This window comes from Entelurus aequoreus, linkage group LG11, assembly GCF_033978785.1.
Source record: "Entelurus aequoreus isolate RoL-2023_Sb linkage group LG11, RoL_Eaeq_v1.1, whole genome shotgun sequence".
NCBI lineage: Eukaryota > Metazoa > Chordata > Actinopteri > Syngnathiformes > Syngnathidae > Entelurus > Entelurus aequoreus.
The window spans coordinates 50,648,406-50,670,708 of NC_084741.1; the positions used below are offsets into that span (position 1 = coordinate 50,648,406).

The following is a 22,303-nucleotide window of genomic DNA, read 5'->3' on the forward strand; positions in this document are numbered from 1 at the left end:
AAATAAATAATTATATTTGTGATTAACACATGGTTTATTGTCATTTGGCAAGGTTTATCCTAATAATTATATTCAACCTACTTAGGGTTTATTGAATATGATAAAAAACAAAGGTAAGATTACTGATTCAATGTTAAGAACCCCAGACTATTAGAAACCATTAGTAGCATTTGTGAAAAAAACAGATACAAGTTGGATTTCAGAAATGGGAGGGTCACAACTGGTCAGAGTGGTGTATAAAGAGTATGGCCATTTAAACGAGAAGCGCCATCATTGAAACCAATGACGTGTGTGACTGTGCCCAGAAGCATGCATTGCAGTCTTATTGACTTTAGATTTCCTGACAAAATAACACGCCTAAATATTTAAACATACACCAGCTCATAAACCTACAATAAACCATGCTTTTATTTTGTCAAATTATAAGTTTGCGGCCGTATTTGATGTTGTATACAGTCATGCAGTGTTTAGTGACCAGCAGGCTGTCTAACACACTCCCATAAATTGTTCTATAATTTATTTTTGTACAATATGGGAAAATTAAAAGATTGGAATAACTAACTTTACTGTGGTTGTTCAAGATTGCATTCTCATTTAGTTGAATGTTTACCTTATGCATCCTCGCTGAGAATCGAACCATACTTACTTGTTTGTGATTCATGTTGCTATCTGACCACTGACTGGTTAGATGATGCATGCTGTCAATCATTGTCACATTGGCAAGAAAGCAGCCACAGAGAGCCAATTAACGAGCTTGTGGGCGGTCCAAAGGGACAAGGGACAAGCTTCAGTCTAAGCGGCCGTTTCCGCCTGGCATTAGTGTTTGACTAGTCTCCATTGAATAGCGTAACATTATTGTTGGATGTGTAAAAAAAGTGCAGGGGACATTCCCCCACCCTCACCCCACCTCAAAAAGACAGAATTACGTCCATGCTTTTTATGCCAAAACGGGTTATGCCAAAAATGTTGTATGCAAAGAATCAGGTGAGGTTGCAAGCTTTATGTATTTAATTACAACCCCCCTTTGCACTGAACAGCATTCTCCAGGCAGAGCAGTTGCTCTGACTATGCCAAAGTGACCTGAATAGAATCACAACTGGTGTTCTCATACGGATGCAAAGCCACCCTGCATATATAGCTGCTGGCCACAGAAACCGTCCTGAACACACACATACAAAACATTTTATAAGATTTTGTGTCCCTAGCGCCGTTTATGATCACAGAAAGTTAGAAAAATATCATCTTCCCTGCTTTTTAGCTTCACTTTTGCGAGGGAATCAGTTCTAAAGTTCTAAGTTTTCATGACGTCATAAACACAAAAATCTCCAACATCAAGTAGGACATGATACTGCATCTGATCTGTTCCCCGAACTCAGGGGTCGGCAACCGAAATTGTGTACAAAGTGAGAACAGGAAGTGAACATATTTGCAGTGATGGGCAGTAACAAGCTACATGTAGCTAAGCTACGTAGTTTAACTACATTTTCCAGTAGCTTGGCGGTAGCTTAGCTACTTTTTCAACGAGTAGCTTTTCCTGTAGCTTAGCTACTTTTAGACCAAAGTTGCAAGTTGCAAAGAGAGAAAATGGACTGTGAATCCATCCATATCTACCACTTGTCCCTTATATAAAAACTACAATGACCTTGACGAATGAGAACATCCATTCATATGGAGAAAATCCATGATGAATGGTTGGTGTTCGTATGATGAGTCACAATTGGCTAAGGTTAGGGCGAAACATTATGGACTGGCCAATCAGAGGCAAGATAAGGCAGGTCATCGAAACTAGTAAGCAAAATCATAACAGTCACCCACTCATATCACATGACGATGAGAGAGTCGGAGACAGAGGGATGCTTCGAGCTGACCACTCAAAAAAAAACATACTTGAAAATGGCAGAGGGATTAGATTAGATTTGTCCTTTAGTGATGAACATGATGTCCAGGAGACCCACAATAATGTGTGTCGTTGGTCATAATTAGACAAATGTATGCCTACAGAGAAAACAATGCCCAAAACTTTAGTTTTTAGTTGTTTACTCTGTAACCCAAATCATAACTGCTCTCTTTATTTAAGACGTCCAACAAAAGTTTCGGAACACACATTAAGGTGAGTTGCGTTCATGAAAAGTTTGCCTGCACATAACTATTCAATCAATCAATCAATCAATGTTTATTTATATAGCCCTAAATCACAAGTGTCTCAAAGGGCTGTACAAGCCACAACGACATCCTCGGTACAAAGCCCACATACGGGCAAGGAAAACTCACCCAAGTGGGACGTCAATGTGAATGACTATGAGAAACCTTGGAGAGGACCGCATATGTGGTCTCACAATCAGCACGTTCTGATGGGTCTGAATGCACTGAAGTCATTTGCAGATTTTCATCTTTTCCTGCCCTGATGCTTGGCTAAACAATTATAAAAGAAAAATGGAATTGCATCCCTTGGACTCTGGTGTAAATTCATCCTACGCAACTAAGGGGCAATGTATTTTTATTTTGTATTTTATTAGTTTATTTAGATAGGGACAATGCACATTAATCAACACTGCTGTAAATGCGCCAGTTTTAGCTACAAAGCCAGTTTCCAACCGTAGTTCCTGGCCAAGATGTAGATCACCAGCAGCAAACACAATGCAATAACAACAATTCATTATTAGCCTACTTAAAATAGTAAAACTATTCATTAATATCTTACGCACACCTACGGCAACATTCAGCAGAAGCACTACACATTGTGCTTTAAAGGGGAAGTGCACTTTTTTTGGAATTTGGCCTATTGTTCACAATCATTAATGTACATTATGTAAGTATATTTATTAGGGATGTCCGATAATGGCTTTTTTGCCGGTATCCGATATTCCGATATTGTCCAACTCTTAATTATCGCTACCGATATCAACCGATACCGATATAGTCGTGGAATTAACACATTAGTATGCCTAATTTGGACAACCAGGTCCTTTTTAAAAAAATAAATAAATAAATAAATAAGAAATAAATTAAAAACATTTTCTTGAATAAAAAAGAAAGTAAAACAATAAAAAAACAGTTACATAGAAACTAGTAATTAATGAAAATTAGTAAAATTAACTGTTAAAGGTTAGTACTATTAGTGGACCAGCAGCACGCACAATCATGCGTGCTTACGGACTGTATCCCTTGCCGACTGTATTGATATATATTGATATATAATGTAGGAACCAGAATATTAATAACAGAAAGAAACAACACTTTTGTAAATGTGAAGGGAGTCATTTTGGGTTGGTGGACTAATTGTAAGTGTATCTTGTGTTTTTTATGTTGATTTAAAAAATAAAAATAAAAAAAATAAACGATACCGATAATAAAAAAACGATACCGATAATTTCTGATATTACATTTTAAAGCAGGGGTCACCAACGCGGTGCCCGCGGGCACCAGGTAGCCCGTAAGGACCAGATGAGCAGCCCGCTGGCCTGTTCTAAAAATAGCTCAAATAGCAGCACTTACCAGTGAGCTGCCTCTATTTTTTAAATTTTATTTATATACTAGCAAGCTGGTCTCGCTTTGCTCGACATTTTTAATTCTAAGAGAGACAAAACTCAAATAGAATTTGAAAATCCAAGAAAATAGTTTAAAGACTTGGTGTAACTGACAAAGAAACAGATAACAGATTTGGTGTCCAGTTCAAATTGTGACATGATTTATTAAAACATTTGAGAGTTGACTTTTGTATTTTACATGAGTTATTATTTGTACAAACATGGTGCAAAGTAATTCATGATTTGTTAAAAAATGTTAGTGGCTAGCTAGTTAAAATTGGATATTGTGATTTCACAAGACTGTCTTAGAAGTGATCATTTGAAAATGTTCAATTTGAAAAATGTGCACTTAGAGAAAATATAAAAATAAAGTGTTGCATATTGATATTTATCTGTTTCTATATATATTTATTGTGAGAAATCATTAAGATGATCAGTGTTTCCACAAAGATAAATATCATTAATTATTAATAATAAGATAGAGTTAAAGGTAAATTGAGCAAATTGGCTATTTCTGGCAATTTATTTAAGTGTGTATCAAACTGGTAGCCCTTCGCATTAATCAGTACCCAAGAAGTAGCTCTTGGTTTCAAAAAGGTTGGTGACCCCTGTTTTAAAGCATTTATCGGCCGATAATATCGGCAGACCGATATTATCGGACATATCTAATATTTATACAATGTATTCACAGGCAGATTTATAATAACATCTAATATTTACGTATTTTGCTCCTTTTAAGCATAGTTTCAAAAAAAGAATCACAAAGTTCGCTTTTTTTTCCCAACGTAAATAAAAGTTTGCTTCCAGCGGAGCCAATGGGAGCTCCACTATTCCGCCCATAAAAACCGATAACCATTCAAAAAGTGACAACAATACTCCATTTACATTTCGTGACTTGAATATTAACCAAATATTAGTGATATTGTTATTAAAAGTGCTAACGCTGACAAACTATTTATAGCGGCGCCGTGATCACTTCATGTGTGCCGATGTTTACATCATCGACTGATCAGATGCTTCTTCGTTTCCCTGCTTCCTGTGTGTTTATTGTCAATTATAAATCATGTCCCTCACCTGGACAGAAGGTGGCTGTTGACATAATCTGACAAGTTGGGACACGTTGACAACCATATAGGACCTGGAACTGGCGAGGACGACACGAAAAGCACTGGTTCTCCCCCACCCCGTTTTTTTTGCGAGGATTATGAGACATTTTTCATCTAAATGGGAATATAACAAGATTCTATCAGTCGGCGTCCTAATTACAGCAACCGTTGTACAGTAAGTGATGTTTTATTATGTTTGTTGGCTCTCAAAGTCTGCAGTGAGCAGAAATCAATGATGAACAAAAAAAAAGCAAACGTGATGCGTTTTCTAAATTAATGTGCCGCGTATGCTTAAGATGATCAAAATGTGAAAATATTACATCTTATTACAAATGTGCTCATTACTACATTACATATATACTTACATCATGTATATAAAACCCTAATGGAGGTGTTTGGATGTTTTTTAGGGGCTCTATAGGTAGAATTGAACGGCTCTCATAGGCTCCATTGTAAGCAGACTTTTGATTGCATTTATTTAATATTTAGAATGCATCAAAAAAATCAATTTGTCGTCATGTCTTTCATAATGATTGTGAAGGATAGGCAAAATTACAAAAAAAGGTGCAGTTCCTCTTTAAAGGCCTACTGAAATGCGATTTTCTTATTTAAACGGGGATAGCAGGTCCATTCTATGTGTCATACTTGATCATTTCGCGATATTGCCATATTTTTGCTGAAAGGATTTAGTAGAGAACATCGACGATAAAAGTCACAACTTTTGGTCGCTGATAAAAAAGCCTTGCCTGTACCGGAAGTAGCAGACGATATGCGCGTGACGTCACCGGTTGTGGAGCTCCTCACATCTGCACATTGTTTACAATCATGGCCACCAGCAGCGAGAGCGATTCGGACCGAGAAAGCGACGATTTCCCCATTAATTTGAGCGAGGATGAAAGATTAGTGGAGGAAAGTGAGAGTGAAGGACTAGAGGGCATGCCACAAAACAATCCCGCATAACAAACACCTCCCCCCTCCCGTCCATACAACCCGCCAATACAAATCAAACACCCGCACAACACACTCAATCCCACAGCCCAAAGTACCTTTCACCTCCCCAAAGTTCATACAGCACATATATTTACCCAAAGTCCCCAAAGTTGGTGACATGCACATAGCGGCACGCACTAACGGGCAAGCGATCAAATGTTTGGAAGCCGCAGCTCATGCGTACTCACGGTCCCGCGTCTGCGTATCCAACTCAAAGTCCTCCTGGTAAGAGTCTCTGTTGTCCCTGTTCTCCACAGGCCAATGGTAAAGCTTGACTGTCATCTTTCGGGAATGTAAACAATGAAACACCGGCTACGTGTTTGTGTTGCTGCAGCCGGCCGCTAATACACCGCTTCCCACCTACAGCTTTCTTCTTTGCTGTCTCCATTGTTCATTGAACAAATTGCAAAAGATTCACCAACACAGATGTCCAGAATACTGTGGAATTTTGCGATGAAAACAGACGACTTAATAGCTGGCCACAATGCTGTCCCAAAATGTCCTCTACAATCCGTGACGTCACGCGCAGGCGTCATCATACCGAGACGTTTTCAGCAGGATTTTTCGCGGGAAATTTAAAATTGCACTTTAGTAATCTACCCCGGCCGTATTGGCATGTGTTGCAATGTTAAGATTTCATCATTGATATATAAACTATCAGACTGCGTGGTCGGTAGTAGTGGGTTTCAGTAGGCCTTTAACAGCACCATGAACAACACACAGGCAGCAAACATTTAAATACATTAATGATGATTTACACAAGCTTGATTTTCAAATAGCCATGATTTGAGCATATGTTTTAATTCTCTTAATGTATTAACATATGAGAAGGGGTATTTTTCCAAAACTGGACTGCCCTCACTGAGAAGGCTGACTGGCTGAAGGCACTTTTCCTGAGAAGAACTGTCAGGTTGTTTGAGGAGGCATATCTAGTTTGTCTCCTGTGTAGATTTACAAAATCAGACATTGGTGGTGGGGCCAGACCACAAAAAATTTTAAAAACCAGATTAGGATTTTGAAATTTTACAAAATGGTCCCAATTCAGTGGTTGTAAGGAAAACATTTTTGGGACTTTCATAGCCTACTTATAGACACAATAGATTGGGTTCAGTGTTGTTTTACAGCCTTGAGACCAGCTGGTCACAGAGTATGACAAGATAAAGTAACACTGATAGTCACACACACACTTGGTGTGGTGAAATTACCCTCTGTATTTGACCCATCCCCTTGTTCCATCCCCTGGGAGGTGAGGGGAGCGGTGAGCAGCAGCGGTGGCCACGCTCGGGAATCATTTTTGGTGATTTAACCCCCCAATATATGTGGCATTATCATGGTATAGAGAAATCATTTAGCAGCTTATGTATTTAAACTCGGTCTGATACACCTTAAAATAGCCATATTTAGTTTAGCAACAGTGAGGCATGTGTCACAATGAAGCAGCAGTGGGGTGAGTAGAAGAAGACTATTTATTCAAACTAAAAATGGCACAGCCCTAAAAATCTAAATAAATCAGACTTTTAACAGCGACTGGACAACAGAGTAAGATTGTTCTACCCCGAGCCAGTGCTCGGGTCATTGTTTCCTGTTGGATTGCTGACTTTGTGATGTCTTTTGTGTTCGTGGTCATGAAGATTTCTCTGGCGATCAAAGCTCATTTAATACATGTAACATGCGTAAACATATGTAGTTTAATGTGTATTAATAATAAACTTTCTATTTTAGTTATGCAAAATACACGACGGACATTATTTATGTAAAATGCACAACGGATGTTAAAACTTTTGTAATGTTTATTTTATGTTTACATTTTCAGTCTTTCAAACTTAAATGAAGAAATATGTGTAAAGAAATAAAACTGAGGAAGGAAAATAATTCAAAAGAAAGCATATCAATCCTCAAAAAAACTTCTGGAGCTTCTGTTTTTTCATGTTGACTACTGTATATGTCTAGCTGCACACACTGGAAACGAGTAGAGAGGGCAGAATGATGATATTATAGACAGTGCAGTCGATGTCTTTAATTTGCAATTAAGTAAACCCAGTCTCAAATGAATATAAAATACGGAGGCACTTTCTGACAAAACGTCAGCATTTTGATGTCCGGCCCGAGCCCTTGGGCTCTTGAAACTGCGCCCCTCTTCATTGTGTAGTTAAATAGCTTTGATTAAGAGATTAAATAAGAGTGGCCCCCAGGATTTAACCCTGCGGCACACCTACTGTACTGCACGTCAGTTTTTTCGATGACAGGACAATACAAGTTTGTGTTCTGTGATCTAAATATAACTTTATCCAATGTATAGCATCAGGTGAGAAATTGAACCGTGATCGTTTTGAGATGAGGCCATCATGGCTGGTGGTATCAAATGCCCTCCTCACGTCTAGGGAAACAGCACCAAGTACACCCCCCTTGTCCATTGTGGATTTCACATTGTCAATAAACACAACAGTTTTGTTTAACTTAAACCAAAACAAAACCTAATATTTTGACTTTTTGGTTACTGACAGTGCTTTTCGAGTTTTTGTGGGAAAGTCAACACATTTGTCATTGCCAAGTCTTCAGGGGAAAAAAGGGTGAAGCCTGTGTGAAAGGGTTCAGTGTGTGCCGCTCATAAAACCTCTCCACTAGTGCTGAGGAGGCAGAAGGTAATTGTGCAGACTTTGCCATGGTTTATAGCTTTAGAAGGATAGTGCACTGGCAGTGTCAGAATTGCAGGTGGAAAAAGTATTTGCTGATCTGTCTCACAAATATTGATTCATAATCAACACAACTTTCATATACCATCCAAACTGCAAAATGCATAGATGATGTCATTGTGGTATTAGCTGAGATTGAATCCACTATGTCTAACTCTGTAACAAAAGCAAGTACAAATACTTAATTTGTCAGACGAGATGCAGACCCTACAGAAAGGGGTCTCAACACCAAAATCCATCCATCCATCCATTTTCTACCGCTTGTCCCATTTGGGGTCGCGGGGGGTCGCTGGAGCCTATCTCAGCTGCACTCGGGCGGAAGGCGGGGTACACCCTGGACAAGTCGCTACCTCAAACACCAAAATCGGTCTTAAGTAATACAAGTTTCTATTCGAGTTTTTCCTTCATCAAACAAAATGCCCAAGCCCCTTAACTTGGGAAAGTGTGAATATTCAAAGTTTTCAAACTTAAAGCCCAGAATAAGAACAACGGATGCACTGACCTTTGAGTGTACTTTAAGCTTCTTGACAGGTCAATGTTTTTTAGTGTGAGTTGTTTTTTTGTTTTTTTTACATCGCCTGAATAGCATGCCCATGGATGAAACAATAACGTAGGCTACTTTCTGGTGAAAAAATTAAATAGTAAAGGTTTGAAATCCAAAAGTGTCACTATCAAGCAGCGAGACAGCAAAGCACATCATAGTAATTAATAATCAACTATTAGTGTAGGTCAATGTCAACAGCAAAGGTTGCTATATTTACTGCAGACCAAAAACTGAATGGCTGAAACGTTCCTGACAGAAGCTTAATGGAGTTGGGGAAAAGCAGCCCCGGTTCATTCTTCAGCCGAGCAAGACGAAAAGCCTGATAGTAAATATTTCAGTTGCACATGTTCCAGGGCCAAATGAATAATGTGCCAAATCTTTAGAAAGGTTTTATTTCTCTGCTGAGCGGACACATTCTAGCTGCCATACATTTAAAGAATTTTGGCTTTGGCATTGAGCCTAGGTTCCCAAAATTGTCATTTGGGGCATCTGAATAAAAATTAAAAACAGCATGACTACAGTACATTGGTGTCTGAAAGTTACACAGTGTACTTGAACACCTCGTCATGTAGACAGCGCCTGCACACTGCAAGTTGTTCGTTGTTCTGTGTGCATTCTATGAACGAATATGTATGTGTGCCAAAGTAGAGCTGGCCTTCTCATGTGGCGGCTGTTAGGAATTAGTGCAATTTCCGAGCTATGAGTACTCAATTTAATTGTTTCTTAACTGGACGCACAGACTAGTATATGTGCAGTTACTTAAAGGGTCATATTATGATTAGATTTGTTTTTACCACTTCCTTGTGGTCTACATAACATATAAGGGGATGGTTCTTTGGTCAAAATTGTGCTCAGATTATGTTTTACATATCATCTTCAAGCCTCAAGTACTACACTAATACCGGTATACCGTACAACCCTAGTAGGAGTTCAAATGATTGTTTTTGTTTCTTAGTCAGTAGAGATTGTAGTCCAATTGCACTGAATTGTAAAAAACAAAGGCACTGCATTCCTACAGTATGCCAGAATAGTAAATAAGTAGCAGTGTTGGGACTAACGCGTTACTAAGTAACGCGTTACTGTAACGCCGTTAGTTTTGGCGGTAACTAGTAATCTAACACGTTATTTTTTTATATACAGTAACTCAGTTACCGTTACTGCATGATGCGTTACTGCGTTATTTTACGTTATTTGTATGTAGTATCGGCTAGAAACTGAAGATCTGAGTGTGTTTTATTGGAGCGCTCCGGTGGAAAAGAAGAGGCGTGCTTTCCCCCACCCACAGAAAGCACGCCTCCCCGTACTTCGGGTCTAACAACCTTCACTTTACCCGGAAGAGGGTCTTTACAGCTGAGGGTGAATGACGAGCCCGGCGGTTTGTTGCAACTTTGTGACTTTATTGGACGCAGCCATCCAGCAAGCTAGAGCACCTACACGCACTCACTGTCGCCGCTCCCTCACCTCTCTCGCCCACTCACTCACTGACGTCACTCACCTCTCATGCTGTCATATCTTAAAGGGCCACACACACACACACATACGCTACTCTCATAACAACTAACAAGACATCATGGCGAAGCCAGAAGTCAAGTTTTTTAACATGGAGACATTCTCAATACTTTTCTTTTGTCGAGCACAAAGAAAATAAAATTTTAGTTAAATGTAAGTTGTGTCTTGGATCAAAGATCCTATCTACTTAGAGTTAAAGTTAAAGTGCCATTATGTTGCAGCTATTTAAAATAGTTTTGTCCATTTTTTCTGGCCTGAAATAAATTGGCCCTTTGAAACATATCTTTGTCTTTGTGTGTTGTATGTAGAGCACATTGCTTTCTGAGTTCAGTGATGCAAATGCATGTCAAGTTGATCAACAGATTGTATTATTCTCCAGTGCAATAACAGTACTGAAATGAAGGCTAAAAGGGCATTAATGGGAGCCTTAAAAAAAAGGGGGGAAAAAAGAAGCAACTAAATAGTTACTTTTCACAGTAACGCATTACTTTTTGGTATAAGTAACTGAGTTAGTAACTGAGTTACTTTTGAAATAAAGTAACTAGTAATTGTAACTAGTTACTGGTTTTCAGTAATTAACCCAACACTGTTAAGTAGTAGTGTTAGCTCCTGCAACAACAATATGGTTATAACTTGGTTAATAGGTAGGTCACCGCATGAATACTGAGCGTTGTTTGACGTTTTGGATGTTTTTAAAGGCAGAATAGATGACTCCCCATTACCTCAAGGTTCTTCCCTTCTAAACGGCGAAGTCTTCCCAGATTATTTTGTTCTATTGGCTATCTGAATAGGAGACTAGAATTTAAGTTTAACAATTTATTCTACAAATGGAGTAAGTACAAACATTTGTAATAGCAGCAATGGAGAGAAGACCGAGCTCTGGAAGTGTGTCCCTCGGTTGTCTCTCTGCTCACATATTTTTGTCGTCCTTGCTAACCGTACCGTCCCGGCGGAGTTGTTTCGGCGTTGTTCAGTGAAAGTTAACCTAAGTGTGTTTATTGGACACACACGTTTGTTCACTCTTGCTATGTCTTGTACCTGGCATTTATTCTCACCACCTAAACCAAATAAGATATGTGTGTGTATTTAAAAACATACACACACATGGTGTTGTGTCCTTGAAAAGAACAACGTTAATAGAGAGGTAGACTCTCTGTGCATTACACTCTGCTTTAAGGAGGAAAATAGTCTATTAACAAAAGCCACCTCTTGCTAGCTGTTTTTTGCCATTTCGAACACACAGAAAAGAGAAAGACATGTGTTCGATGGCCGGAATTCCAAAAACAGTGCAGTTTCCCTCCGATTAAAGCCAACAAAACTATAGAGATCATGCCATCATCAAACACTGCATGTGCATCATTAAAATGGGAGGGGATGTTTTTAAACAGCTATAACAGCTCATACGAGCTGGATAAGTCAACAGATAAAGCCACCATAGCACATGTCCTGGTGTGTGTTGGTACGTTCATAAAAGGACAAATAAGGTGGACACGCTCTTCTGTAAAGACTTGCTTTTCCCAAAAAAATATATTAGAGATATAGACAGGTTTTTAAAGGCCTACTGAAATCCACTACTACCGACCACGCAGTCTGATAGTTTATATATCAATGATGAAATCTTAACATTGCAACACATGCCAATACGGCCGGGTTAACTTATAAAGTGCAATTTTAAATTTCCCGCTAAACTTCCGGTTGAAAACGTCTATGTATGATGACGTATGCGCGTGACGTCAATCGTTGAAACAGAAGTATTGGTACCACATTGAATCCAATACAAAAAAGCTCTGTTTTCATCTCAAAATTCCACAGTATTCTGGACATCTGTGTTAGTGAATCTTTTGCAATTTGTTTAATGAACAATGAAGACTGCAAAGAAGAAAGTTGTAGGTGGGATCGGTGTATTAGCGGCTGGCTGTACCAACACAACCAGAAGGACTTTGACTTGGATAGCAGACGCGCTAGCCGCCGCTAGCCGCCGCTAGCCGCCGCTAGCCGCCGCTAGCCGCCGCTAGCCGCCGCTAGCCGCCGCTAGCCGCCGACCGCCCGGATGATCGGGTGAAGTCCTTCGTCCTTCCGTTGATCGCTGGAACGCAGGTGAGCACGGGTGTTGATGAGCAGATGAGGGCTGGCTGGCGTAGCTGGAGCGCTAATGTTTTTATCATAGCTCTGTGAGGTCCCGTTGCTAAGTTAGCTTCACTGGCGTCATTAGCAACAGCATTGTTAAGCTTCGCCAAGCTGGAAATTATTAACTGTGTATTTACATGTCCATGGTTTAATAGTATTGTTGATCTTCTGTCTATCCTTCCAGTCAGGGGTTTATTTATTTTGTTTCTATCTGCATTTGAGCCCGATGCTGTCACGTTAGCTCAGTAGCTAAAGAGCTTCGCCGATGTATTGTCGTGGAGATAAAAGTCACTGTGAATGTCCATTTCGCGTTCTCGACTCTCATTTTCAAGAGGATATAGTATCCGAGGTGGTTTAAAATACAAATCCGTGATCCACAATAGAAAAAGGAGAAAGAGTGGAATCCAATGAACCCTTGTACCTAAGTTACGGTCAGAGCGAAAAAAGATACGTCCTGCACTTCACGCTAGTCCTTCACTCTCACTTTCCTCATCCACAAAGCTTTCATCCTCGCTCAAATTAATGGGGTAATCGTCGCTTTCTCGGTCCGAATCTCTCTCGCTGCATTGTAAACAATGGGAAAATGTGAGGAGTCCTTTCTCCGGTGACGTCACGCTACTTCCGGTATAGGCAAGGCTTTTTTTTATCAGCGACCAAAAGTTGCGAACTTTATCGTCGTTGTTCTCTACTAAATCCTTTCAGCAAAAATATGGCAATATCGCGAAATGAGCAAGTATGACACATAGAATGGATCTGCTATCCCCGTTTAAATAGAAACATTTCATTCCAGTAGGCCTTTAATATAGTGAGTCCCAGGGACTGACGGGTAATGATTTCAGTGGGTCCCTATGTGTGTGTGTGTATATATATATATATATATATATATATATATATATATATATATATATATATATATATATATATATATATATATATATATATATATATATATATATACACACTACCGTTCAAATGTTTGGGGTCACCCAAACAATTTTGTGGAATAGCCTTCATTTCTAAGAACAAGAATAGACTGTCGAGTTTCAGAAGAAAGTTCTCTTTTTCTGGCCATTTTGAGTGTTTAATTGACCCCACAAATGTAATGCTCCAGAAACTCAATCTGCTCAAAGGAAGGTCAGTTTTGTAGCTTCTGTAACGAGGTAAACTGTTTTCAGATGTGTGAACATGATTGCACAAGGGTTTTCTAATCATCAATTAGCCTTCTGAGCCAATGAGCAAACACATTGTACCATTAGAACACTGGAGTGATAGTTGCTGGAAATGGGCCTCAATACACCTATGTAGATATTGCACCACAAACCAGACATTTGCAGCTAGAATAGTCATTTACCACATTAGCAATGTATAGAGTGTATTTCTTTAAAGTTAAGACTAGTTTAAAGTTATCTTCGTTGAAAAGTACAGTGCTTTTCCTTCAAAAATAAGGACATTTCAATGTGACCCCAAACTTTTGAGCGGTAGTGTATATGTATATATATATATATATATATATATATATATATATATATATATATATATATATATATATATATATACATATATACATATATACATATATACATATATACATATATACATATACATATATATATATATATATATATATATATATATATATATATATATATATATTCTCATTTCAATTAGTTTTACTTATTTCCATGACTATTTACATTGTAGATTGTCACTGAAGGCATCAAAACTATGACACCTGTGAAGTGAAAACCATTCCAGGTGACCTCTTGAAGCTCATCGAGAGAATGCCAAAGTGTGCAAAACAGGAATCAGAGCAGAGGGTGGCTATTTAGAAGAAACTAGAATATAAAAAATGTTTTCAGTTATCTCACCATTTTTTTTATTAAGTACATAACTCCACATGTGTTCATTCATAGTTTTGATGCCTTCAGTGACAATCTACAATGTAAAAAGTCATGAAAATAAAGAAAACACATTGAATGAGAAGGTGTGTCCAAACGTTTGGCCTGTGCTGTATATTAGGGATGCAAATCTTTTCGACTCAATATCGATTCTTGGGGTCACGATTCAATTATAAATTGATTTTTTCGATTCAACGCGATTCTCGATTCAAAAATGATATTTTTCCGATTCAAAAAGATTCTCTATTCATTCATTACATAGGATTTCAGCAGGATCTACCCCAGTCTGCTGACATGCAAACAGAGTAGTAGACTTTTGTATAAAGCTTTTATAATTGTAAAGGACAATGTTTTATCAACTGATTGCAATAATGTACATTTGTTTTAACTATTAAATGAACCAAAAATATGACTTATTTTATCTTTGTGAAAATATTGTACACAGTGTGTTGTCAAGCTTATGAGATGCGATGCACGTGTAAGCCACTGTGACACTATTGTTCTTTTTTTTATTTTTATTTTTTTATTTTTTTAATAAATGTCTAATGATAATGTCAATGAGGGATTTTGGTTTTGGAATTGGATTGCATTGTTATGGTATTGCTGTGTATTGTTTTGTTGGATTGATTAATAAAAAAAAATCAAATAAAAAAATCGATTTTTGAAAAATGAGAATCGATACTGAATCGTACAACGTGAGAATGGCGATTTGAATTTGAATCGATTTTATCCCACACCCCTACTGTAATATATATATATATATATATATATATATATATATATATATATTTGTATTTTTGTATATTTGAAGTGTTGTTTGCAAATTTCCCGTTTTCTATGGTCTGCATTGCTAATATAATTATGACAATTTGTCTTACTTTTTGTATGTAATATTTTGTTCTAATTTAATGTATAGCCCTAAATTATTTGAATTACTAGTCTGTTCAACTTGAATGTAAAAAAATTCCATATTAATAACAGGGCTTTGGGTTTGTTTGTTTTCTTACAAAAATGCTATTCACTTTTAAAACACAGAGATGTGCGTGAGATGGCCTCTTTTAATATTGAGGCTAAAGTGCACCTGGCTTCTTCCAAACAGACTCCGGTGACATCTGATTGACAACAGCTGACCCCTACTTCTCCCCTTAAGTCAACCATCTCTTTCATGACTCCCATGTGCTCAGATGGCATAACCAAATATTCTTGAATAATCTGTTATAAAACTGACAAGTTTGCTGCTTTATTTGATTTCAATGTTTTCTTTCAGCCGTATGACTCATGTTAACTTTCTAAGATACAAACGTGTTGTACTTCTTTGACAGTAAAAGCTTTCAAATAAACTAATGGGGGACTTTTACTATGTGGAGCTTACAGGAAATGCAATTTATGTACACCAATTTATGGTCTCTTCTTTAACTGCCACAGCCATGAATAATTTCACCGCTTTGACACATCAGCTTTCAGGTACGCCTTGTCGTGACGGCAACAACAACAAAAAAAAACTCCAAGCTGAGCCAAGCAACACTGAGCCAAGTCAGCACATTTCAATTTAATAAAACAGCAATGAGGAAAGAGCTGACTATTACCTCAATAACCGCCATTTATTTAATCATGTTTTGTTAAGACAACATTAGATCCTATATATCTACTATATCTCATTTTCCACAAGAGTCAAGTGATATTCCATATTTTCAAACATCTCTAGATGCATTAACTGCAATTGTCTAATGTTTCCGATGTACAGTTTGTACTTTTTGTGCAGGAATATTTATATATTAGATGTTTTGAGACATACAGTAGGGAAAGGATTCATATGACCCTATTCTTGGGTGGATCTTGCGTGAGAGAAAAGTGGCAGGTAATCATTTTGCAATGCAGTCTGCTGAAAATGATGGAAAGCACCACTCTACATGTCAACTGATGCTGTGGTCAAAGTTGGAATTGCCACAAAACACATTTTAAGATATTCTGGCAGCTAGAGTGGGTAGTGAGCACCCCAATTTGTCAGGTTTCATTTCATCAATCAATCAATCAAAGTTTATTCGTATAGCCCTACATCACGAGTGTTTCAAAGGGCTGCACAAGCCACAACGACATCCTTGGCTCAGATCCCACATAAGGGCAAGGAAAAACTCAACCCAATGGGCTACAATGAGAAACCTTGGAGGGGACCGCAGATGTGGGTAACCCCCCGATCCTCCCCTGGGCGACCGGTGCAATGGACGTCAAGTGGATCTAGTTAATAGTGTGAGATTCCAGTCCATAGTGGGGCCAGCAGGAAATCATCTTGAGTGGAGACAGGTCAGCAGCTCAGAGACGTCCCCAACTGATGCACAGATGAGTGGTCCACCGACTTTGAACAGCTAGCGCTTCATCTGGACGGCGCTAGCTTGTCAGGTAAACCACAACGACTAGGGCCATATGAATCCCCTTTTCTTAATGCATAATTATCTTGAAATTACTGTCACAAAACTGTACAGCGCACATATTTTGACCAACAGTAAACATCAAATCTCACAGCAAACTCTTGCCAATGAGGAATCACATCAAATTGATACAATCTGTGATATACAAAGAGGGATAAAACAATCTTACCTCTGCAAATTGGCACAGGGAAGTCCCACACTGACACACCAGCTGCATTTGTGACACAGGTGAGCAGCGAATGGCCATCCAGGACATAACCAGAAATACACCTGTAACCGATTTTTGCCCCTACGCTGAACTGGGTCCCATTTAATATGCCTTTTGATGGAACTCCTGGGTTTCCACAAAAGCTGCTCCTGAGCTCTGAAAAATTGAGACAGAAAAAACATGTTCAATATGATGATGATTACATAATGGTTGCATTGACATCACTTTTCATTGTTAGCAAAGCATCCTTTCAAGCCCTCAAGGTCGGAAAACAGGCTGTGTCACAATACATTTTAATATGATGCAAAATGTATTTTATTTCAGGTGTTCAACTAATCGGGACCTACTGTATCATGAGTTTCTTATTTTCTGACTTATAAATGTTGTTAAGCAATGCCAAATAATCAAATTGTAAGGTTCACGCATTTTGGTGTGATCTTGCACACCTTTTGGATGCTTCTGCCCACGAAATGTGTAGTCTAGCTACGTTGTGACATCACAACAAGGTGGACGTATGATTCGGGGAAATGATTCCCGAGCGCGGCCACCGCTGCTCGCTCACTGCTCCCCTTACTTCCCAGGAGTGGAACAAGGGGATTGGTCTAATGCAGAGGGTAATTTCACCACACCTAGTGTGTGTGTGACTATCATTTGTACTTTAACTTTAGTAAAGCTTTGAGCCAGAGGAACTCTTCCTGCCCTGCTTCAGGCTGTGTGAAAACACACACAAAAGTGGGATAAAGTATTATTTTCATCTAATCTTGACAAGTGCACAATAACACAGACTTGCGACATGCAGTGACATAAATGCTACTAAAAACAGCTTTTATATGCAGGTCTGAATCGATGGGAGAGTGTGCAGTTGTACCTAACGTTGTGACCGGGTGAATCTATATAATGTGTTCGAAGTTTATTTTTGATCCATCCATTCATCCATCCATTTTCTACCGCTTGTCCCTTTTTGGGGTCGCGGGGCGGTGTTGGAGCCTATCTCAGCTACAATCGGGCGGAAGGCGGGGTACACCCTAGACAAGTCGCCACCTCATCGCAGGGCCAACACAGATAGACGGACAACATTCACACTCACATCATGTCTGGAAAATAAAATAGCTGTGACAAGCGGTAGAAATTGGATGGATGTATGGACTTCAAGAAAGCACATCTAATACATATGATCTGGACCACAAGGGAGTGTTTTGACTGTATATTAGGATCACTAGGGGTCCCCTTTATGACAAAGAGCTCCATTAATCCCTCAAGAAGTTTTTGCAGTTCATATTTTTTCATTCAAGCATGAAACAGTACGATATTAAACTCTTTGTTTTAAAATGTATGAGATACTAAATGTAGGGGTTTTATAACCTGTAAACTATTGAACTATAGAAATTGGGAAATGCATTATTTAACTATTTCAGTTTATCTGTATTAAATCAATAAAATATATCTGTCTTTTTGAACAAAACTTTGTTATTTCAAAAGATATTTAAATTGTTTATTTATTTTAATGGCCAATGCAAACTGATTAACACAATAATACATAGGATGATGTGTACATCTACAGGATTATAGTAAGGATGCTAATTTCCGTCTATATCAACAGACAGGAACACAAGCATGTAGCAAAAGTTGTTTTGAAACAAGCAAAAAGTGTTTGCATGTTTGGTTTGCTTGTAACCATGCTTAGTTAAGTAGTAGTAGTAGGTGGCTAGTGATTCATTTAGGTGTTCACTCATTTTAATTAAGGGCCACATCGCAGTTATGGCTGCCTTCAGGGGGCCGATTGTAACTGTAAACAGTAAATATGTATTAATGCATCATCTCATTCGATAATATTATGTATATTTTACGTATAATTTGATGGATAACTTGCTTTGAAATCATAAGTCCAAGTGACAAGCATATATTTAAGTATTTGTTTTTCACCAAAGAATAATATAATACATGTTGCATGTTCAGATAATAAAGTTTAAAATATATGCAATTTGACCCAGCACCTCCATTTTTTTGTCAATATGGAAAGAACAAATACATTTAGAATAAGTACTTTATTGACACACATTATTTCCAGGCTTCCACGGGCCACGGAAAATGATGTGTCCCCCGGGGCTTTGAGTTTGACACCTGTGATTTAGATGCATCTGTACATTATTACCTCCATGCAATAGAAAAACATAATAGGGGCACTAATTGAATACCAGAGCATATTGTTTTTGAACATCTATTACCATAAAAATGCTGGATCTCTTGTCTTCTATAATTGTATGGTATTGTTGTTGTACAGTGTTCATGCTAAATTACGTCTGGGATTGAGATGTGCCGTATTTTTGACGAATATTACAAGATGCACTGTAAAATATGATGCAGACATTTATGGTAAGAATAACAATTTGATGGCTGTCAATCAAAAAAATGACAGGAAAATGAAAAGCTCATGGAGTTATCGGCTTATGTCCAAAAACAACACTTGTTAAAACATGAAACCTACTGTAAATAGTAGACTGAGTTGTATTCCGTATTTATTTGACGCTCACTTTTGCACAGTGGTGTGCCGTCAGGGCCAGCAAGGCCTTCTCAGCTGGCATAACATGACCAGAAATCATGATCATGACTAAAGATAAAAGTAATTTTTAATTTACTTTCCCTAAATATCTAAAATTATTCATATTCTCTTCATGTTGTTTTTAGGTTATAGAGTTTTTATCCAAACAGAATTCAGCTAGCGTATGTTGCCATGATGTACCAAATCTGCCAGGGCCTTCAGAATCAACAATGCAGGCGTCTGTGCACTGTAAGTGAACAGGGACATACAGTGACAGACAGTTGCGATAGCCAATCAGATCGCGAGTTGTTGTCAGTAAGGCCTTCTAGCTGGCCTAACGCAGATATATATAGTGATGTTATGAGCTAGGTAACATAAGAACTCCATTACCCAGCATGCCACAGTAGTGAAGAGCATGCGCAGTAGCCGTGTTCAGGTTGTTGAATGTAGACATGCCGGCAGCTGGATGTTATCGATGAGCACGCTGTGGAGTAAACTTTAAGAACTCAGCCAACACGCCTCGTCTGCATCTTTTATGATTAGACAAGACCACACATATATTTGCAAGGCCGTTTTCAAGAAGGATATTTAAAGAGAAACTACAACTTGTGAGACCATGTCGGCCAACACCGTAAGCTAGCTCAGCTGTCCCGGCGATGAAAAGTGAGTTCAGATATTTTATTTATTTATTTTTTCACCTTTAGTATGTTTTTTGCAATTTTAATTTTGACAGTACCACATAAGCTATGTTTTAATTGCTGATGCGGGTTTATTGATTTTTAAATGCGCCAGAAAATAACCCATTTTGTACAGTTACCAGTAGTGCGTAAATGTGTTTCTGTATAGTATTTCTCCAGCAATGGTCATGTGGTGACATGAATTATGGTATTTTGAGAGGTAATCATTGAAGTCAGACATCACTGAAGGCCTAGGTGGGAAACGCACGGCCCGCCACTGCTTTTGTACTATACTATACAAACGCAAGGTAATGAATGAATGCATTGAATTATAAAACAAAATGGAAAAGCTGTCAGAATCAGCATTTAAATTGATGTTGTTGGAAAAACGACTGACAAAAGGAGTGCAACAGTGGCTCTTAGTCTTGATGATTGTATACTTTACTAAAGCTACACAGACAGGTGATGAATTCAAGGAAAATCTGAACAAATATAGGCAAGAAACATAATAAATGTAGATGTCTCAACATTTACTAGATGGCTCACTGGATTGTTTGATGACTGTGAAAAATATGTGAGCCATATGTTTATCAAGTCAACAGATACTATTTCAATCACACATTTCGAAGGGTTTGTCAGAATACGTACTAATGGAAGAATTGCATTATAGCCTTGACCTTAAGTTCAGAAACAATAATAGACATTTACTTAAGATGAATAAGAAGTGTTGTAAGAAGAACTTATTCAACATTTCCAGCAGGGCTGTGACATGAAAATTGTTAATGAGTATTAATTGTGTTAATGCAACAATCATTCACACTCAAGATTCTACACCATTTTTCATCTTTTCTTTATTATTATTATTCTTATACTTATTCCCAGCATAACTTCATCCCTGTTCATCCGATTCACACTGTTTCAACTTCAAAATGTTCAGCCTATTTAGGAATCATTGAGACTTCAACATTTTTCCAAAAATTTCCAGATTTCCCAGAACTCCCAGTTTTCCGGGGCATTTTTCCCATTAAAATGAATAGGCAATTGTTGTAACCTTCCGCAAATTCCACTTTCAATGCATTAGACTTAGACTTAGACTTCCTTTTTATTGTCATTCAAATTTGAACTTTACAGTACCGATAAGAACAACATTTCGTTACATTAGCTCATGGTAGTGCAGGATAAAAAAGCAATAAGGTGCATATATAAATAAATAAATAAATAAATAGGTTACTGTACAGATAAATATATTACACTTTTTCATATGCATCCACGTTTATGGATGTATGTTATATTGTCTTTTTTTTTTTTTTTTGCCATGCCATGCCACTCATCTTGGTAATTGAAACTAGCACATTTCCAGGTTCCAAAAAATTCCAGGAATTACCAGAATTCCCGGTTTTCCCCAAGCCTATTATTAGCTTTTTTTCGAAAGTTTTCACAGTTAACATTTTTTAACCAATTCCAACCATTCCACCATCAACATATTTCAAATAATCAGGACAACAAAGTTACCTATTCTATTTTTTCAAAAAATTCCCAGTTTTTCCGAAATTCCAGGAATTCCGAAATACCAATTCTGAATTCAGACATTTTTCGAGCGATTCAAAATATTCTAACACCAACCCATTCATATCATCTAAGTCAAGTGTGCTAGTATAAATATTTTCAATATTCCCTGGTCTTCCCGAAATTCCCAAATTTCCATGAAATTCACATTAAAATGAATGTTTTAAACCTGATTCTGACATTTCAACCATCCACCCACACTGCTCTTCTCATATATCGAACGCGAAACATGTTTTCCTTTCCCAAAATTCACGGTTTACTCTGAATTTCTAGTAATTTTCTCCTAATTAACAGTGAATGGGAAATACATAATCAACTGCATATACCACATTTCTTATCTAATTTAAACCGTTTCAACATCCACACACTCCACTCACCCAGGGCATTCCAGTCAGCATGTTTCCCGTTTCAGAACATTCCCTGATTAACCGGGTTTACTAAGAATTGACCCATATTAAAAATGAATTAGCAATATACAAATCTCTCTACATGC

General features: G+C 37.9%; 1 protein-coding gene across 3 annotated transcripts in view; it reads right to left on the reverse strand.

Moving 5' to 3' along the window:
• The window catches only part of LOC133660203 (CUB and sushi domain-containing protein 3-like), a 616,484-nt gene that overhangs the window by 453,234 nt on the left and 140,947 nt on the right, over positions 1-22,303 (reverse strand). For all 3 annotated transcript variants that reach the window (XM_062063483.1, XM_062063482.1, XM_062063484.1), the window contains exon 4: positions 16,990-17,184. In XM_062063483.1, coding sequence (XP_061919467.1) covers positions 16,990-17,184 — 195 coding nt within the window. The remainder of the gene's footprint in view (positions 1-16,989; positions 17,185-22,303) is intronic.